Source organism: Hypanus sabinus, chromosome 9 (assembly GCF_030144855.1).
Source record: "Hypanus sabinus isolate sHypSab1 chromosome 9, sHypSab1.hap1, whole genome shotgun sequence".
NCBI classification, from domain to species: Eukaryota; Metazoa; Chordata; class Chondrichthyes; order Myliobatiformes; family Dasyatidae; genus Hypanus; species Hypanus sabinus.
Window position 1 is genome coordinate 153,323,468 of NC_082714.1, and position 18,123 is coordinate 153,341,590.

The 18,123-nt window shown below is 39.4% G+C and overlaps 1 protein-coding gene across 1 annotated transcript in view; it reads left to right on the plus strand.

Annotated features, from left to right (window-relative positions):
* The window catches only part of LOC132399908 (DNA topoisomerase 1-like), a 69,836-nt gene extending 51,970 nt beyond the window's left edge, over positions 1-17,866 (plus strand). Inside the window, exons 13-21 of the mRNA XM_059980815.1 lie at positions 561-705; positions 1,338-1,481; positions 2,163-2,348; positions 5,382-5,450; positions 5,749-5,863; positions 6,463-6,590; positions 9,810-9,904; positions 10,633-10,782; positions 13,091-17,866. Coding sequence (XP_059836798.1) covers positions 561-705; positions 1,338-1,481; positions 2,163-2,348; positions 5,382-5,450; positions 5,749-5,863; positions 6,463-6,590; positions 9,810-9,904; positions 10,633-10,782; positions 13,091-13,193 — 1,135 coding nt within the window. The 3' untranslated portion in view covers positions 13,194-17,866. The remainder of the gene's footprint in view (positions 1-560; positions 706-1,337; positions 1,482-2,162; positions 2,349-5,381; positions 5,451-5,748; positions 5,864-6,462; positions 6,591-9,809; positions 9,905-10,632; positions 10,783-13,090) is intronic.
* The last annotated feature ends 257 nt before the right edge of the window (positions 17,867-18,123 follow it).

Genomic DNA, 18,123 nt, shown 5'->3' on the forward strand with positions numbered 1-18,123 from the left:
ACCAGATTTTGAAACCTCAGAAGATTAGAAAGGTCTATAGGGTACTGAGTGAGTGGTTTTCAGTTTAATTCTGCTGCTGTTCGGGAAGCAAGTGCTTTGGCCAACTGTTGCTCTATGGATGAAGAAAACCCCTGATATTGCATTGCTGGATCTTGGAGGGTACTCCCTCAAGTGGTGGCAAAAGTATGCTGAAAATCGGACTCATTTTCAAAGTCTTGGTGAGAGCATGTTTGAGATGATGGGTAAATGAAACTTAAAGAGTCATAAACAATGCAGACAATGTCAGACAAATTTGCTGGACATGAGTGGTGATAATTGCTTTTACTATTAAATACTTTTTTAAAAAAAAAGAACTTTTGGAAGCGATAGAACAAACTAAACTGCTACTACATTTATTGGCCTATTATAACCATATGCAGTAATCTTCCGTTGAACCCCTTGAAGACTAGAGTTTTGTAAATTATTTGTGGGGTTTGTTTTTTTTTTCATTTTAACGATACAATGGGATTGATGAACAATTTTGGCAATGTGTTACTGACTTGTTTCCCTGTTGTTTCCAGGGACTCAAAGATTCCACAACCACCTCCAGGCCAAAAATGGAAAGAGGTCCGCCACGACAACAAGGTGACATGGCTGGTCTCGTGGACAGAGAACATCCAGGGTTCTATCAAATATATCATGCTGAACCCCAGCTCCAGAATTAAGGTATAATGAGATTTGTTGTCTTAGGCTGAGAGAGCTGCTTACTTGACAGACAGTGACCTGCAGCTAATCTGCTGTATCGATGTCTATATTAATGTTGGTCAACATTATTCTATAGAAATTATTTTTTTACACGTGACTAGATTGTTGAAAGTCCGGGTGAATGTTATCCAGCTGTGAGAACTGGAGGGAGGTAGCACCAATGAGAGAATAAAGGTGATAGAATTACAGTCTTAAAATCAGCAGAATTACTGTTGATATCTTTACGAATCTTGCTGCCGGTCTAGGAAGTGGATAGGTAGTGATGGGGTATGGCCCTTGATCTATTGTATCATTATAGGTGAGAATTGGTAAGAATATTGAACTTAACTAATCGTGTGTCTGATTTAAAGCAGAGATATTGATTCGACTTTCTGGTTTATCCATTCTTCTAATGTAATTATTCAGTCTTTTCAGTAAGGGCCCATTAGTTTTCATCTTTTGATCTGCTGAATCCCTTTGTCAGAGTTTGGTTATTTTATCCCCATGATTTCTGTTGGTGCCATGTTCCTCGCTTAGGACCTTCCTGCAATCAATAATTCCAAATCTCAGTCATTGGAGAGGGGAATCTAATTATATTCTTTCTACTTGAATAGGGTGAAAAGGATTGGCAGAAATACGAGACTGCTCGGACGTTGAAGAAACACGTTGACAAGATACGTGCACAGTACAGGGAAGACTGGAAGTCAAAGGAAATGAAAGTCCGACAGCGTGCTGTTGCTCTTTACTTTATTGACAAGGTGAGTGAGAGCCACAAAATACTCTGCAGATGTTGTCTGCGTTGTGGGCTCTGTTGGAGATGGACTTGGATGGCGGAGATGGAGGACAGGAGGAAGACTTGACTACTACTTCCACTTTTGGACCCACCCTTGCATTTTTCTATTGCTCAAGATAAGATTTATTATCATTGAAACACAGAGGTCACGAAATTTGTTTGTAGCAGAAATATAGTGTAATACATTTTTTACAAGTTACAGTAAGAAATATTAACAAATAGTGCAAAAGAGAACTAAAAGTGAGGTGGTGTTCATGAGTTCATGGAATAGTCAGAAATTTGATGCCAAAGGGGCAGAACTTTGAATGTGTGTCATTAGGCTCCAGCATGCCCTCCTGATGGTAGTAATGTGCAGAGGGCATGTCCTACCTAGATCTGGGGTTCCCAACTGTTGGGAAATTCAGAATCCAGTAGATTACACTTCTGCCCTGTACAGAGTAATGAACACGGAATGAAGTTTAATTCACTGCCTTTACCTAGAGTAGAGGATCCATGGCTTAATTGGTATTGGTCCATAGCATAAAGGTTGGGAACCCTTGTGCTAGATGATCTATGCAGTTTCTTTCTTACTATCTTTAACATTAGTACTTTTCAGTTAATTATCTCCTGTTTGTTCTCTCCCCCCCCCCCCCCCCCCAAATTGCAGCTAGCTTTGAGAGCTGGTAATGAGAAGGAAGAAGGAGAGACTGCAGACACAGTTGGTTGTTGCTCTCTGCGAGTGGAACATATAAACCTGCACGCTGAGGTTGATGGTCAGGAATACGTGGTTGAATTTGATTTCTTGGGTAAAGATTCCATTCGGTATTACAACAAAGTGCCAGTGGAAAAAAGGGTAAGATCTGGCAAGACCATTGTTTTTTTCATCCTTTGTAGCCTAACACTGCAGTTATAACAATAAGCAAGTCATCACCACAGTCTAGGAAGGATCTTTTCATTATTTTCCAAAAGGCCCTGACCTTTTGCCTAAGATTATTCCTAAATTGGGTGCCCAGGATTAGGATTTGTAGGATCTGGTAATATTGTTCCAGAGGTTCTACAGAAGTCAAGAATGGGGCATAAAACTTGGCAAATAAAAGGATAAACTTTGAAAGGAGACAAAAGGAAGTAGTAGTGGTTGTCTCATACTCAGACTAGAGATAAAACCCATTCCATTGGTAAGATGTGATCATGAAGATTCTAGAGAATACAGAATCAGCTACAATTATTTGAAAATTTACTGAACAGTTAGGTTCACCTGTACACTTTGTTAGTGCAAATACCTAAACAACCAATCATATGGCAGCAGCTCAATGCATAAAAGTATGCAGGCATGGTCAAGAAATTCAGCTGATATTCAGGACATTAGAATGGGGGGAAGTGTGATCTAAGTAACTTTTGACTGGATTGATTGTGGGTCTCAGACAGGGTGGTTTGAGTGTCTCAAAAACTCCCAGGATTTTCACACACAACCGACTCCAGAGTTTACAGAGAATTATGTAGAAAAACAAAAAAGGATCCAGGGAGCGGCAGTTCTGTGGGGGAAGAAAACGCCTTGTTAATGAGGGAGGTCAGAGGAGAATAGCTGAACTGGTTCAAGCTGACAGGAAGGTGACAGTAACTCAAATGACCATATGTTACAACAGTGCTGTGCAGAAGAGCATCTTTGATCGCATAACACATGGAACCTTGAAGTGGTTGGGCTACAGCAGCAGAAAACCACACTGGGTTCTTTAGGTGTACTTAATAAAGTTGGCTTCTGAATGTATATTTGTAATTATAAGCAATAAGCAAGCATCGGAAAGTAAAATTACAATGAAAATACAAGAAAAAATAACATTTCTAATTAACCAGCTTCAAGTTTTACTTCTGAAAAGGTTTGAGAATTTAAATAAGTCTCCACAGTAAGGCTTTGCAGCTGAATAGTTCAGTGATAATACCTCGTTTGCTTTACAAGGTACTGTAGTGAAGTGCAGAATCTAGAGGGGAAGGTAAAGAAATTGGGTATAATATTTATTTTTACCACACTAGAAATTGTTTTAACAGCAGAATAGTTGAGTGCAGTCAGAACTGTTTTAATTGTTGTAAATTCTGATGCCAGAAGCCTGAAACTTTTTTAAAATTGAAATTTTCTGCAAGTTGTGTTGATTAACCTAATTTTCCTTTCTATAGATGCCACCTAACTTTGTGATATTCCAGATATTAAAAACTTTTTTTCTAATAGTTGTTTAACTTCAAGATCTATGCTATATCTATAGCCCCTGAATATAATTTGTTTTCCATCTGAACTCAGTTAGAATCTGTCAGATCCCTGATTTGAATAATTGTAATTCAGTGATAAGGTTTTGCATAATAAGTTTGCCAATGGTGCTCTGTCCATTGCAGATCTCTGTGTGGTATGCAAGATATTAAGACTTTCTGCAGATCAGTTAAGCACATCCTGTTTCTCAGTGAGGCTCAAAACAGATTGACAATGGCCTGGCAAAGCATTCTTTAAAAATTCAATGTCAAGATGTTTCCTAGCTACTTAACCCTTGGCTAATGATAGTTGAAGTTTTGTACTATTTGTGTACTGGCATTGACTATTATTTACCGGACATCACACCAAGATTGAAATATCCCTTTTACTATTTGGGTCTGTAGAAGCAATCATATTATAGTCCACAGTACCATGAATATGTGGCTTTTATCTGTTTGATGGATAACATAAGCTGCCTTGCGTGTTCCAAATATAGTGGAGATTTGAAGTCTTGCCATTGAAAATGGTACTGGTAAGTCCTTTTCAGTATTGTTGATCTGTAGTTAACAACATTTCTCTGAAGACTTTGTTTTCAATCTGTTTACCAACCCCAACTGTACTCTTAGTATGCACTGCTCAATATAATCTATACCCCTACCACGGCACTTCGTTTGTTGCGTAACATGCAAAACAAAATCTCCATGTTATTTTTGAAACTAGAAATAAAATACCAGCCCCATGTAGAAATGCCACTGTGTGTAGGTCTATCACTTTCTGGTTGTCTGTATATTGGTATGCAATATTACTAAAATGAAGGAAACTCCAGTTCAATCAGGTATTACATAGAATGGTACAGGCTCTTTGGACCACAACATTATACTGACTTGACAATCTAAAATCAATCTTACCCTTCTCTCCCACATCTTCTTAAGCCTATCACACCCTACTGGGGCCAACAGAAGCTTGCCAGATTTGTCCTAAGGCCAATAGATCAGCCCTGTAGCTTCAGCTTTCACCACACAACCTCCCGGTGAAGATCCTTCCTCTCCCAGGAGTGAGGTCTTTGGAGCTTCTATGGGTGTTTCTGTTGCTGTGGATTTTTACAGCATGGGGTTGCTAGCCCCATGCCCAGCCTTCCTCTCAGCCAGGCTTAGGACTGTCCATGGTGAAGTTCTCACTCTACATAGTCCCTCATTTTTCTTTCATTCACATGCCTAAGAGTTTCCTAAGTGTTCAAGTGTATCTGCTTCTACTACCATCCCTGGCAGCACAATTCCCTGCTCTGAAATCCACCCCCACCCCCCCCATACTTTCCTCCAAACACCTTAAAATTATGCCGCCTCATATTTCCTAATCTCTGCAACCTTCTAAAACATCCACAACTAAAACTTCCAAATGCATTATAGAATATTTTTCAGTTAAAATAGAATTTGCAGTATAAAAATAAGCCATTCAGTCTATGATAAAGTTGATCTAATTCAGCTGCAATCGTGTTCAAGACTACCTCGATAATAAAAGGATGGAGATGAGAAAGTGCCAACAGATGAAAGGCAGTGGGACCCAGGTTAACATGGGAGGTGGTCTTTTGATAAAATGAATACCTTCTGGTAAATGAGGTTGCTGCTTCTCATGGTATTATTCTTCTCTCAGGTATTCAAGAATCTTCAATTATTTATGGAGAACAAGCAACCTGAAGACGACCTTTTTGACCGACTCAATGTAAGTACTTCTGCCATGATCAAGGAGCCATTGACTGTTTCTTTTAAAGATTATTTCAGATAGCGTCATCAATTGCCAGTACATACATTTATTGCTGCGGGTTAGTGTACCTGCAAAAGGGCACTACTCCCTTTCTGTGAGTGTCGGCTAGATTGAGTCCCTGTTGTAGAATTTTGAGACATAACCTGGGACGCCAATTGAGCCATTTTGTACAAAGTAATGATTTAAGTCTTTAATTTTCATCATGCAGGTTCAAGTTGCATGTAGTCCTGATGCTTTTGAATTTTTTTTTACATAGACATCAATCCTCAACAAGCATCTACAGGAGCTAATGGACGGACTTACCGCTAAAGTATTCCGTACCTACAATGCTTCTATCACCCTGCAGCAGCAGCTGAAGGAACTGACCAACCGTAAGTGTTAGTTGCACTGTTACTTAATGCTACTGTTGAAGTGGGGAATGGATACCCTTTGAGTATGGGTTTAATTCGTTGAGCTTGTCTCAGTTGTTTAGATCGGGGTTCCCAACCTGGGGTCCATAGAACCCTTGTTTAATGGTATTGGTCCATGTTTAAGTGTATTTGCATCATCTTCCGGGGGAGAATTTTTAATGCTTCAGTTAAGGGACCAATTTTTTATTTCTTGAGTCCAGAATTTCGTGCAGCTGATAAGACTTAACCTAATGAAGCCAGACCATAGATACCTTGATGGCCAAAGTTACAAGATGAATACTGCTCACGTTCAAATGAACCAGACTTGAGTGGAGATAGACCTCAAGGATTTACTGTCTTAGAGCTAATACCATGACATTTTGTTTCCATAAATTTTGAATTCAATAACCCTTCAAATGGCCCTTATGGTGGTGTTGGACTACTGTAACAGGTGATGTGTACTGCACTGCACTGTGGCAATATCTCTTCTATTTTAACTATTTACTGTCTCAATACCTCCTATATTTTAACTTATTAACGTGATTGCATAGCTCCTAATAATCTGTCTTATTTGTTTATAGCGGATGAAAATGTTGCAGCAAAAATACTCTCTTACAATCGTGCCAACCGAGCAGTTGCTATCCTTTGTAACCATCAGAGAGCACCCCCAAAAACGTTTGAGAAGTCGATGCAAAACCTACAGACCAAAGTGAGTAGGAGTTTTTCCTGACCACCCACTAATCCCTGTACAAAGAAATTGTTTGTTGAGGACCCTGTAATTTCCACCGGGAGCCACATATAGCTGGTTTGAATTGCATTCTTTGGCTGAGTTATGTGGTACACAGACCCCTCCTAATATGCCAGGAAGAGGAAATATCAGCCCACATTTCTACTACCAAGTACGTAGAAATGTAGGCTGATACGTGTGGTCGATTTGATCACTTCTAATATGCTGGTTGATCGTCCTGTCGGTAATTACTGATTTCCCATACAGTCCTTGAGGGGGCTGAGCTCGAGAGGCAAGATGATCTGCAAAAGAAAGTGTAGTGATGATTGAATGTGTAATGTTATTGGCCCATACCACTGAGCATGACTATTGCCTGGATATCCTACCTAGTCTTCACTTGGCATCCTCAATAAAATTGAGGTAAGCCAGGTCTTTCTATGTGTATTTTTTATTTATTTAGAGATGTAACATGGAACAGGCCCTTCCTGCTCAATGAACTGCACTGCCCAGCAACCCACTTATATAATGCTAGCCTAATCACAGGACAGTTCACAATGACCAATCAACCAGTTAAATAGTGTGCCTTTGGAATGTGGGAGGAAACTGGGGACCTGGAGAAAATCCACCTTTCACAGGAAGGACATACAAACTTCTTACAGACAGCATTGGAATTGAACTCCGAAGTCTGATGCCCCGACCTGTGATAGTGTAGCAATAACTTCTATGCTACAGTGCCCCCTCCCCTTCTGAAAAGCTCAGCTTCTGGTAAGACTTAAGTTCGCCAAAAAAAAGTGCAAGCTTCAGATTCAAAAACTGGTGTTTGCAGTATCACACAACCTTTGATGCAAGAGGTCATACAGACATCTGACCCTGACTGTCACCATATCCCATACCTGAGCTTGCTGACCAATCCTCACTTCTGAACTGTAACATCACACTTTTAAAATCCTCATTGGTTTGAACTCACTCATGTTGATAATCCCATCATGTTTGTAAATTCCCTTAGATGTGTAACCCTCTGAGATCGTTGTGTATCCAGTTCTGATCACTTGTGCATTCTTCAGTTTTCATTGCCACACCATTATTCTTAGAACCATCACATCACGGGCTGTTGAATTTTGCTGCCACACTTTCTTTTCAAAGATTTTGTTTTAAAAGCTTTGTGCTTTGAGTAAATTTTTTGACCCATTTCATGGTGCCTCCTCATGGCTTAGAAATAACACAGTCCCAGTCCATCACAGGGAAGCTCTCCCCACCACTGAGCACATCTAAAAGAGGTGCTGCCACAAGAAATCAACATTCATCACCAATGACACCCTTCATCCAGGCTGTGTTCTCTCCTTGCCGCTGCCATTGTGAAGGAGGTACCTGAGCCTTAGATCCCACAATACCAGGTTAGGGAACAGTTATTACCCTTCAATCATCAGGCTCCTGAACTGGCATGGATAACTTCACTCACCATAACTTGTGTAGTTACTTCCAAGAACACAACAACTCATGTTCTAGCTATTCTTTATTTATTTACCTTTTATGTATTTGCATGATGTCTTTTTTATCAGTATTTGTGTGTAGTTTTTTATTGATTCATTGATAATACAGTGAATGTTCAATAGAAAATGAATCTCAGGGTAAAATATGGTGATGTATGTGTAATTGACAATAAATTTGCTTTGAACTTAATGTTTCTGCAGAGTTTGATTAAAGTTGCATTCTATTGGAGCACTACTCTAATCAAAATTGCACGCAGATTAGCAATATGGGAAGAGATAGTTCTGTGTCTTGAGATTCACTGCAAAGTCGGATTTGAATTTCAGCTGTATTGATGGAAGGTAGCAGTTGGGGGAGCAAGGCTTGTTGCTGTTTGTGACAGGAGCTGGTCCTGATTTAAAATGTTACTTACAAGCATCGTCGAGCTTGTACTGTCTTTGCTCTTCTTTCATTTAACCACATGGTGAAATGCCTCCAGCTGGCTTAATGAAAGGAATGAATTCTGTGGTTCATGGCTCCTACAACCCAGTTTCAATTCCATCCTTCCATGCTGTTCTTGTTGTGTGGGATTCCAGTGTTCCAGTTTCCACCCACAACTACATCAGTCATAAGACATAGGAGCAGAATTAGGCCATTCAATCCATCAAGTCTGCTTCATCATTCCATCATAGCAGATCTATTGTCCCTCTCAACCACTGCTTCTCCCAATAACCTTAGACATCTTTACTAAAATCATGAACCTGCCAGCCTCTGTTTTAAATATACCCAATGACCTGGCCTCCGCACTGTCTGTAGCATTAAATTCCACAGATTCACCACCCTCTGGCCAAGAAATTCCTCATGACTGTTCTAAAAGGACATTTTAGTATTCTGAGGCTGTGTCCTTTAGTCCTAGACTCTTCCACTACAAGCCATTATAAATTGTCCCTGCTATATAGATGAATGGTAGAATCTGGGGATCATTGAAGGGGAGATTGCTCTGTGAATGGGTATGGACTTAATGGGCAGAATGGCTTTCTCCTATGTAAGGAAACTTGGTGTAAGTGCACATGTGACCAGTACCCTTTATTGCTGCACTGTTAGTACAGAGTTGCACTAATGCCTGGTTACTTAAAACGTCTACAGGAAATTATTGCCAGTATATACTATTATCCTGAAATAAGGGCACAGAATCTATTTTTGCTCTTCAATAAACACAAGATTCTGCAAATGCTGGAAATCCAGAGTGCAACACGCATAATGTTTGAGTAACTCAGCAGGCCAGGCAGCATCTATGGTAATTAATAATCAGTCAACTTTTCAAGGTGAGTCCTTTCATTGGGGCTGCTGCTTCCTGACCTGCTGAGTTCCTCCAGCATTTTGACTGTTTTGCTCTCTCGATCTGTTCTTGGATTAAAATCCTGAAACTGGGTGAATAACAAACATTGCAGAAATTCAATGCTGATCGCACCCACGTCAAGGACTCTAGAACCCAGTCTTGCCACAATCTCACATCCTTGGAACAAATTAAAAGGGAGCCTCTTTTTGATGTGGCATTAGCAGTGGGCAAATGCGATGGGTTGGTTCCATTGAGCCAGAGAGTAGTATAATGAATGGGTTTGTTAATCACCCCTTTCCAACACAACAATGAGGCGACCCACCCACCACCTCTGAGTAGAATCTATTTTTATATTCTCTGTTTTAAGCAACTTCTTTTCCCTCATTGTTCTTTAGATTGATGCAAAGAAAGATCAAATTGGCCTAGCCAGAAGAGAACTGAAGAGTGCTAAAGCTGACTATAAAGTCAAAAAAGATGAAAAGTGTAGAAAGTAAGTTTTTTTTACTAATTCCTACTTCATTTCTATTTACAGCATTAATTTGCTGTCTGTAGATTAGTGACACAAACTTGGAACAAAAGGCTAAGTTAGAACCTGTTTTAAAAAAAACAGTGCAGTGTAAATCATCTGGGTTTTCACTATCTCCTTTTCACTGGTCTCTTATTATAATCAGTATTTTAGGATACAATTTACAGATGCCCTTCAGATTCTCCCACTTTCTGGCTTATGGATCAGAAAGTAATAAATCATGGTGCCCCCAACCCTTGCAAGAAAATCCAGCTTGCATTTGTATATCATCATTGTTACTAATATTTAATAGCTTATTTTGTGCAATAAAATTTGATTTAAAGTCACCTTTAACTAACAGTAACAGAGCAATTTGAATTTGGTGTAACTGTCTTCAACTTTTCAGCCAGGTGGGCTGAGATGTCTAGAAAATTAATGTTCATTTTTGAGTTCCTTAGGACTCTGGGATTTTTGCACAACTGGCTACTTGAATATTGCTTGCTAACATTAGTTCTCTGTTTAAATTTTCCTGTGCCTTTCTTTGTTTACCACCCTCCCCCTCTCCTACACACGTCATTACTCAGTTATTACTCAGTCACTCTCTCACACACACACACTCTGGTTTGAGAAATGATCTGTTATTCCTTTGTGCAGAAAGAGCAGCTGTTGCTAGTGAACTAATGGTTGAGAGTTATTTTGTATTTTCTGCATAGATCTGTGGAAAGCAAGAAGAAAGCCCTCCAGAGACTTGAAGATCAGTTGATGAAATTAGAAGTTCAAGCTACTGACCGAGAAGAGAATAAGCAGATAGCGCTTGGGACTTCCAAACTCAACTATCTTGATCCTAGAATCAGCATTGCTTGGTAAGTGCATAAAAAGGCCTCACTATGAGGATGTAATTCAGTCAACCAACTCCTGTTGGGGAGTTCCCCCTCTCTGGTAACTTAATCCTACTGGTGGTGCTATTAAACATCCCCAGTTTTAAAATTCCAGGTAAAGGGATTTAAGTAGCTACAAAGTAACTAGAACATTCAGAGTAAAATTTCCAGACTTGATTTAATTTACTTAAAAGATAGATTTAGCTTGAAGGGTCTAGGTTCAAAATGTTGACGATGTATTTCTCTCCATTTATGCTGCCTGACCTGTTGAGTTACTCCACTACATTCTGTGTGTTGCTCTGGATTTCCAATATCTGGAAACTCCCTTGTGTTTAGGTTTACCTTTTTATGGGGGGTGGAGGGAATGGATTGCTCAGGCATTGGAAAAAGTTGTTCCTGATTCACACAATTTGCCATCTGAAAAAGCTAACATTTTTCTTGTTTCTGTGTTCTTATTTGCACGGACTTTGTAAGATTCTGCACAAAAAGATAGTTGAGGAAACCACTACAAAAATCCATCCTGGTGTTCTTGCCTGGGCATTTATAATAAAAAAAAACATCCTGTGCCAATTCATAGAATCCTTGTTAAATAAAACTTGACACAAAGTGCTTCCATGATATCACAAAGAGGGTGATAGATTCTTAAATAATTTTTAAGAGGTAAAATGTAGGTAGAGAAGGAATTTCTCAGCTTAGGGCCAAGGAAGCTGGAGATGTGGCTGCCAGTATGAGAATGCAGAAAATCTGGGCTCTGAAGAACTGAACTGAAGCAGAGGTTATTGAGCAGATATAGGCTTGAGTTCAGTGAGGTACTTGGGTGCAAGAAAAAAGGGTTTTATTTAATCACATCCTGTACCTGACAAAGTGGCTACTGAGTACATGTTTGTGGTCACTGCTGCTGAATCCTACCCACTTCAGAGATGTTCTACACACCACTGTCGCCATCCTGTCTGCTTGAACTAGTCCTGCCATTCTCCTGTGACTTCTCTTTAACACAGCATTTTCACTCTGTAGACTCCAGAGATTGTTGTGCATGTATCTAACCAGTCAATCATGTGGCAGCTACTTGATGCATAAAAACATTCAGACATGGTTCAGGTGTTGTTCAGACCAAACATCGGAATGGGAAAGAAGTGTGATCTAAGTGACTTTGACCCTGGAATGATTGTTAGTGCCAGGTGGGGTGGTTTAAGTATCTCAGAAACTACTGGTCTTGTGGGGTTTTCATGCACAATAGTCTAAGAGTTTACAGAGAATGGTGCGAAAAACAAAAGAACACTAAGTACTGAGAAGGTCAGAGGAGAATAGCCAGACTGGGTTAAGCTGACAGGAAGGCGACAGTAACTCAAAACAGTTGTGGATTACAACAGTTGTGTGCAGAATAGCATTTCTGAACCCACAGTGCATTGCACCTTGAAGTGGATGGACTTCAGCAGCAGAAAATCAGAAACATGCACTCAGAGGTCACTTTATTAGGTACCTAATAAAGTGGCCACTAAGTGTATTTATTCATCAGAATACCAAAACCTGTCTTCCTCCATTTCATTTTGAGTGCTATTTCAGATCACATTACCAGTGCTAAGAATATCTTAAAGAAATTTGATTTAAATGTCAGTATATTTCTTAACTCTAAACTAAAAGTCTACAAGAGAAGGTCATTTACATTTGACGTCAAAGGGTGTGGGGAATGATTGGCTTTTGCTTGCACGGAAAAGTAGAGTGTGCTTAATGTTGCTTGCACAAGTACTTTTGACATGCTCTTGTGCTTCCCTGCAAACCTTTTGAACTATTAGGTAAAGCTGTGGAATAAAGCTCTGAGCACCATGGTAGCATAGTGGTTAGCATAACACTGTACAGTGCCACCTGTAGGATCAGAGTTCAATTTCCACTCTCCCCATGACCACTTGGGTTTCCTCCCACCTTCCCAAGGCATAGGATTAGTGAGTTAAGAGAATGCTATGTTGTTGCCAGAAGCATAGCGATGATTTGATGCAAACAACGTATGTGTGACAAATAAAGCTAATATTTTCGGTGTGAGTGATGTTCTACTTTTGCTTGAACCACTTCCTAATAAAAAATTAAATAAAAAGTGTCAGTTCACCATATTTACTGAGCAGGAACATCAAGATGCATGGGGCAGCCTTCTGTATCAGTATTATTAAAACCTTAGGAAATTAATTGAAGCAGAAAAGTGTGACATGACAGAAATGAGTGCAGTTTTTGCAGTGGACTATTCGGTGCTGACTTCTTTCTACTTGTCCGTTTTCCCTCCCTCCTTCCACTCATGGCTTAGGTGTAAAAAGTGGGGCATCCCAGTGGAGAAGATCTACAACAAAACTCAGCGAGAGAAGTTTGCTTGGGCAATTGATATGGCTGACGAAGACTTCGAATTTTAACCATTGAAGTGGCTGAAGCTGGGTGAAACGCAGCCTAAGCCACCTCCCTGCTGGAGGAGATGCATTTTTATGTAACCAGATACGAGGAGAACTCTGTGGTTCTGTAGCTACTGTTTTAAGAGGAAGAAAAGCAAATTAAAAATATATATATATATATTCGCACTGATTAGATTGGTGCATTTATACTGTTAGAACCTTGCAATAACTTTTTTTTAAATTGAGAACTACGGTCCTGTTTTAAAAAAAATAAATATATATATCAAAAGTGCACCTGCTTTAGAACTGGTCACTGTTGAGCTCTGGGAAGGAATCGTGACTGTTCAGCCGGAACTAGAGACTGAATGCATATTATCCTGTATTTTTTTTTCTTTATTTCTTAAAACAATTGTTCTGACCCATGCCCTCAATGGCTAACTAGAACACAAACCCTGGCATTCATTAGATGTGGTAAACTGCAAAATCTATTGTATTTACAGCAATGATTTTAGATTTTTACCAGAAGGATGATTTGATGTCAATGTATTTTTAGGAATGACACAGTGGCAGAGCCTGGAGCTTTTGGTGTGGTGGGTGAGCCTGTCATCTATAGGAATTGTCCTTTGAGCAGAGCAACCCTACCCTTCCCCCTTTTGCTGGTATGGAACATCTTGTACCACTACTGGAGGCAAAGAAAGGGTAGTTATGTGAGCAAAATACTCAGTTGGAGCCCTAAGCTTGGCCTGTCAAAAGACATTGCGGGGAACAGTCAATTCACCCACCCTAGCTCCACCCCAAGGTGTTTTGAACAACTGCTCCACCACTGAAATTGTGTATTGCCTTCTCCTCCCATAAATTGGTAAAATAGATTTTTAATAGATGTATTGCAGGCTGTTTCAATATCTACAATGTAATGCTTTTAAAACAAAATCCTTTTTTATTAATTGTTTGGGGAAAGTTGCCCACTTGCAGGTGAACTGAGTTGAATTGAATCCGAAGAGGATTCGAAACTACTTCACCTGTGTTGCAAGAAGCCCACTAGAACAAAAAAACATAATACTTGAAGAATTCATGGGGTCACATCATCTATGTAGTTCACACTCAGTGACCATGCCATGTAAACCATGTGTTTGAACAGCCATGGTCATTCAGTCTCTGATTGTTGCTCTGGGAGGTTTTGTATACAGTTTCTTTTAAGGGCAAATGGAGAGAAATACGTCTTTGAGGGTTTAATAGGTCAAAAGCAGTGAAATATTGGTACTATCTTAAATATTGTAGCAGGTAAATGGACCATCAAGAAATATTGGGGTGGGGGAATAAAAAGAAATGAAAAACAAACCCCAGAGCAACATTTAAAAACTGTGAAACTAATAATAATGTGGTAAGTGTGCCGTTGCATTTCCCATGCTAACAGTCCAAGCAAACTGTAATGTGGGGGAGCATTTGGTAAACAGTGACCTTTTTAGATCTGGTGTGTGCTTGTGTTTCTTAACCCTTTTTTTAAAAAAAAGGTTTCCTTATATGTGACTGAGATTAAATCCTTTTTAGACAGAGACATTGGATAGTGATTAACACCCAACAGCAGCTTCAAGCCGGCTGAGGCTTGCAGAGCTGTAAGCTGTATGTTTAGTTTTTTCGACTTTTGTCAGTGGGAAGTACCTGCAGCTCGAGGTTTAATTTACTACGATTGTAATTAATTTTAAAGGTGTGCTGTTAATTAGTACTTTCTTCCTAGTGCATTTTAAAGGCTCCTTGCACTCCATCGAGTAATTATTTGGGTTGTCTGAATAATTATTTCCAGATACTTTGAACCATTTTGAGAAAAGGACATCTTGAGGCCTTTATTGCTGTGAATATGTATTTTGTTGTATTTATAAAGTTTAAAAAAAAGCATTTCAGCTTGACTTGGGGAAAACAGAAGTAGACAAGTTAACTCGTTCAGAGACCCTGTCACCAAAGAGAAAGGGGACTTGATTTAAATGTGTCCACTGGTTTAAGTTGATAATTTTTCTTTTTTTTTTAACTGTGAATGGTTTTCCTTTTGTTTTTATGAGACATGCAACTTTTTAATGCTTCAACTCAGGTTAGAGAGTGCGCGAGCGAGTGAGAAAGGGTACCAGAATGAACTTGCCTACAATTCCAGTATTTGTGATTTTTTTTCCTTTTCCATTTAAAAACTCTGTACCATTTTTGCCTAACTGGACAGCTGACCCGGAAATCTGAATCAGGAGTGTCATCATTATTTATTTTTCTCTTTCTGTCTCGATTTTAGATGCTGTGCCGCTTGCTGTAATTAGGAGGAGTTTGTATATGGTGGTGCTTGCTCAGTTTAGACATCAATAGGCGGAACAAACTTTTCTCCTGATTTCCACTCTTCTTCCCCCTCCCCCAACCAACCAATGTACACACACAATCTTCCCCTAAACCAAACACTCAATGTCCTTTTGGCCACCCAACTGATTCGATGCTGTTGTCTTTGGCAAGCGTCCACCCCATCTGGTGCTCTCAGTTCGTTCTTGACATCCATGGTATGGACTACTTTGCCCATACTCTGAGTAAATAATATTGAATTTTGACAGATTTCAGATTCAAATTTTGATGTGTCTGTTGCTAAGAATACCTTCTCACAGCTTGTTTGGTAATTGTGCTTTGTTTTAAATCAGGCTTCCCGACTTGGGGTTCACAGACTCCTCAGTCAATGGTTAGAGGTCCATGGCATAAGAAAGATTGGGAATTCCTGTTTTAGGTGTTAAAGAGGTTGGAGAAGAATAATACTGTTTTAAATTGACATTTCAAGAGGACAATGTGCAGAACAAAATGTCACAGCATTAGATGATACAAAGTACAGGGTGGTTTCACCATACCCCACCATTGCATTATCTATCCAGAATTCTAGAACAGGATTATAAGTGGAATTTATTTGATTTAGGAACCATTTCCATGATTTTTGGGAAGCTAAGGAGTGGGCACAGGGTTGGATTCTTTCCCTGTTTGGACCCAGTTCAAATCTGTCCTGGATTACCAATTATTAAGGGTAACTTGTAACTTTGGAGGTAGGGAAGCAGACAGACTGCAACAGCTCCTCGGTTAATATTCATCCATGGGTACCAAACACCTAATCCAACACGGACAGGTAGGCTGCTTCACAGGCCGGGAGGTGGCATATGAAAGGAGAATGGAATGACTAGGAAGTGGGGTTTATTTACTGGGTTTGGGATAAAGCTATGCATTTTTATTAAGAGTATTGCAGGAAAAGCTTTAGTTTGCATCTTAGCTTGTGCTAATGTAAACTGACAATACTTGAAGCTGACACCATAGGAGAAAGTGTTAATCACTCAGGGCCAGCGCTGACTAAACATACAGTAAGGAATCTTCTCATGGTGGAAACTGAGGGTGCTTGCTAATACACAGCATTATTGCCTATTCTGATTTAAAGCCAACTGTTTGGTTATCTTCCTGTAACCTAGAGTTTGTTAAAATCTAGGTACTGAAATTGCATATAGTGTGGGAGGGGTGTTAAGGAACTAAATCTTCTTTTCTCCCAACTTGTCCCAATGCAATCCACTCTTCATACTTAACAAACCTTGAACTCTGCAGTTCTTGCAGACCTTTCTGCTGTGCATATGACCCTGTTTGGTGTGTCATTGATTGGGGGGGTGGAAAATTAATACAATATCTGCACTGAACTCTTGCTATGCCATTGGGACTCCAGGTGGTATCATAAGCAGCCCCAATATTTAAATCTGGGTGATCTGCAGTGTTGGACAAACTTTTTTTGCCTGTTGTCACCTCACTGTTGGATAGGGAATGGAATCTGATGTCTAAAAAAAACAGCTTTGGAGCTGTTGGAGGCTATCTATTACTATCAGGCCAACCTCTGTTTACAAACAAATGAATCCACATTGGGCAGGTGCTGTCATCATCTCACCAACCTCTAAGACTCCTTCCCTGCTGTCCTGGATGAAGATCTGGAACTCTTTCTGTTAGCCTGTCATGCTGTGACCATCTCCACTTCCATTTTAAACTTTTGATCATTTTCCATGTAAACATTATTTCACTATCCCTTCACCCAACCCTCAAAATTTCTTGTTAAGTAGGGGAAAAAAGCTTGTTATAAGATGCACTCGTTATAGGAAATTAAATATTTTTGCAATTTAATGTTGGGAGGGTGGGTGGGAGATGAGTTGCCGTTTAGATCTTACCTGAAAGGGTGTTGAGCCATATATAAACTGAGCTGCTTAGTTTTAAAATGCAGGCTTTTAAAAAAAAGAATTAATTTAAACTGGATTTCGTTCATCATTTACATAGCATGCCGCTGCGTTGGTGATGTGTTTGGGCACCAGTTTTTAGCATGTTTCTGTGCTTCAGCTATCCAGTTAGGTAATCCTGTTCCCTGTCTATAAATCATTGTTGAAACGTTGTAGCACATTTATCATGTACTTGTGAAACTGGCCAACGTATATATAAATATATATTAAAAGATGCTTATTCAGTCTGAATTGTAATGGGGAAAATTCTACATTTTTCTTTGTTCCTCTTGCCTAAAATTCTCTTTAGTATGTGCTTTAACCGATGAGCTAGCATACACAGACTGATGTGTACCAGGTTTTTACAGATTATTTCTGTAAATTTAACATACTGCGATGAACTGTGCTCATTTGTATTTTTAAATAAACACATTGTACATTATGAATGCAGTATCGGAGTGTGTATTAATGATTTTTTGAATGAAATGTTTGAATGTTCTATATGCTTCAAATGCATTACCATTTCTGTGCCCTTGATGTTTATGTGAATAAGCTGCATTGGTTTTAAGTTAGCAGATTGCTTACAGTGCTGACTGAAAGTATTCATTACCTGCAACCGTGAAGTTTTCCTGTTTTATTGTTTTACAATGTTGAATCAGTGAATTTAATGAGATTTTTTGACTCTGATCAACAGAAAAAGACTTTCA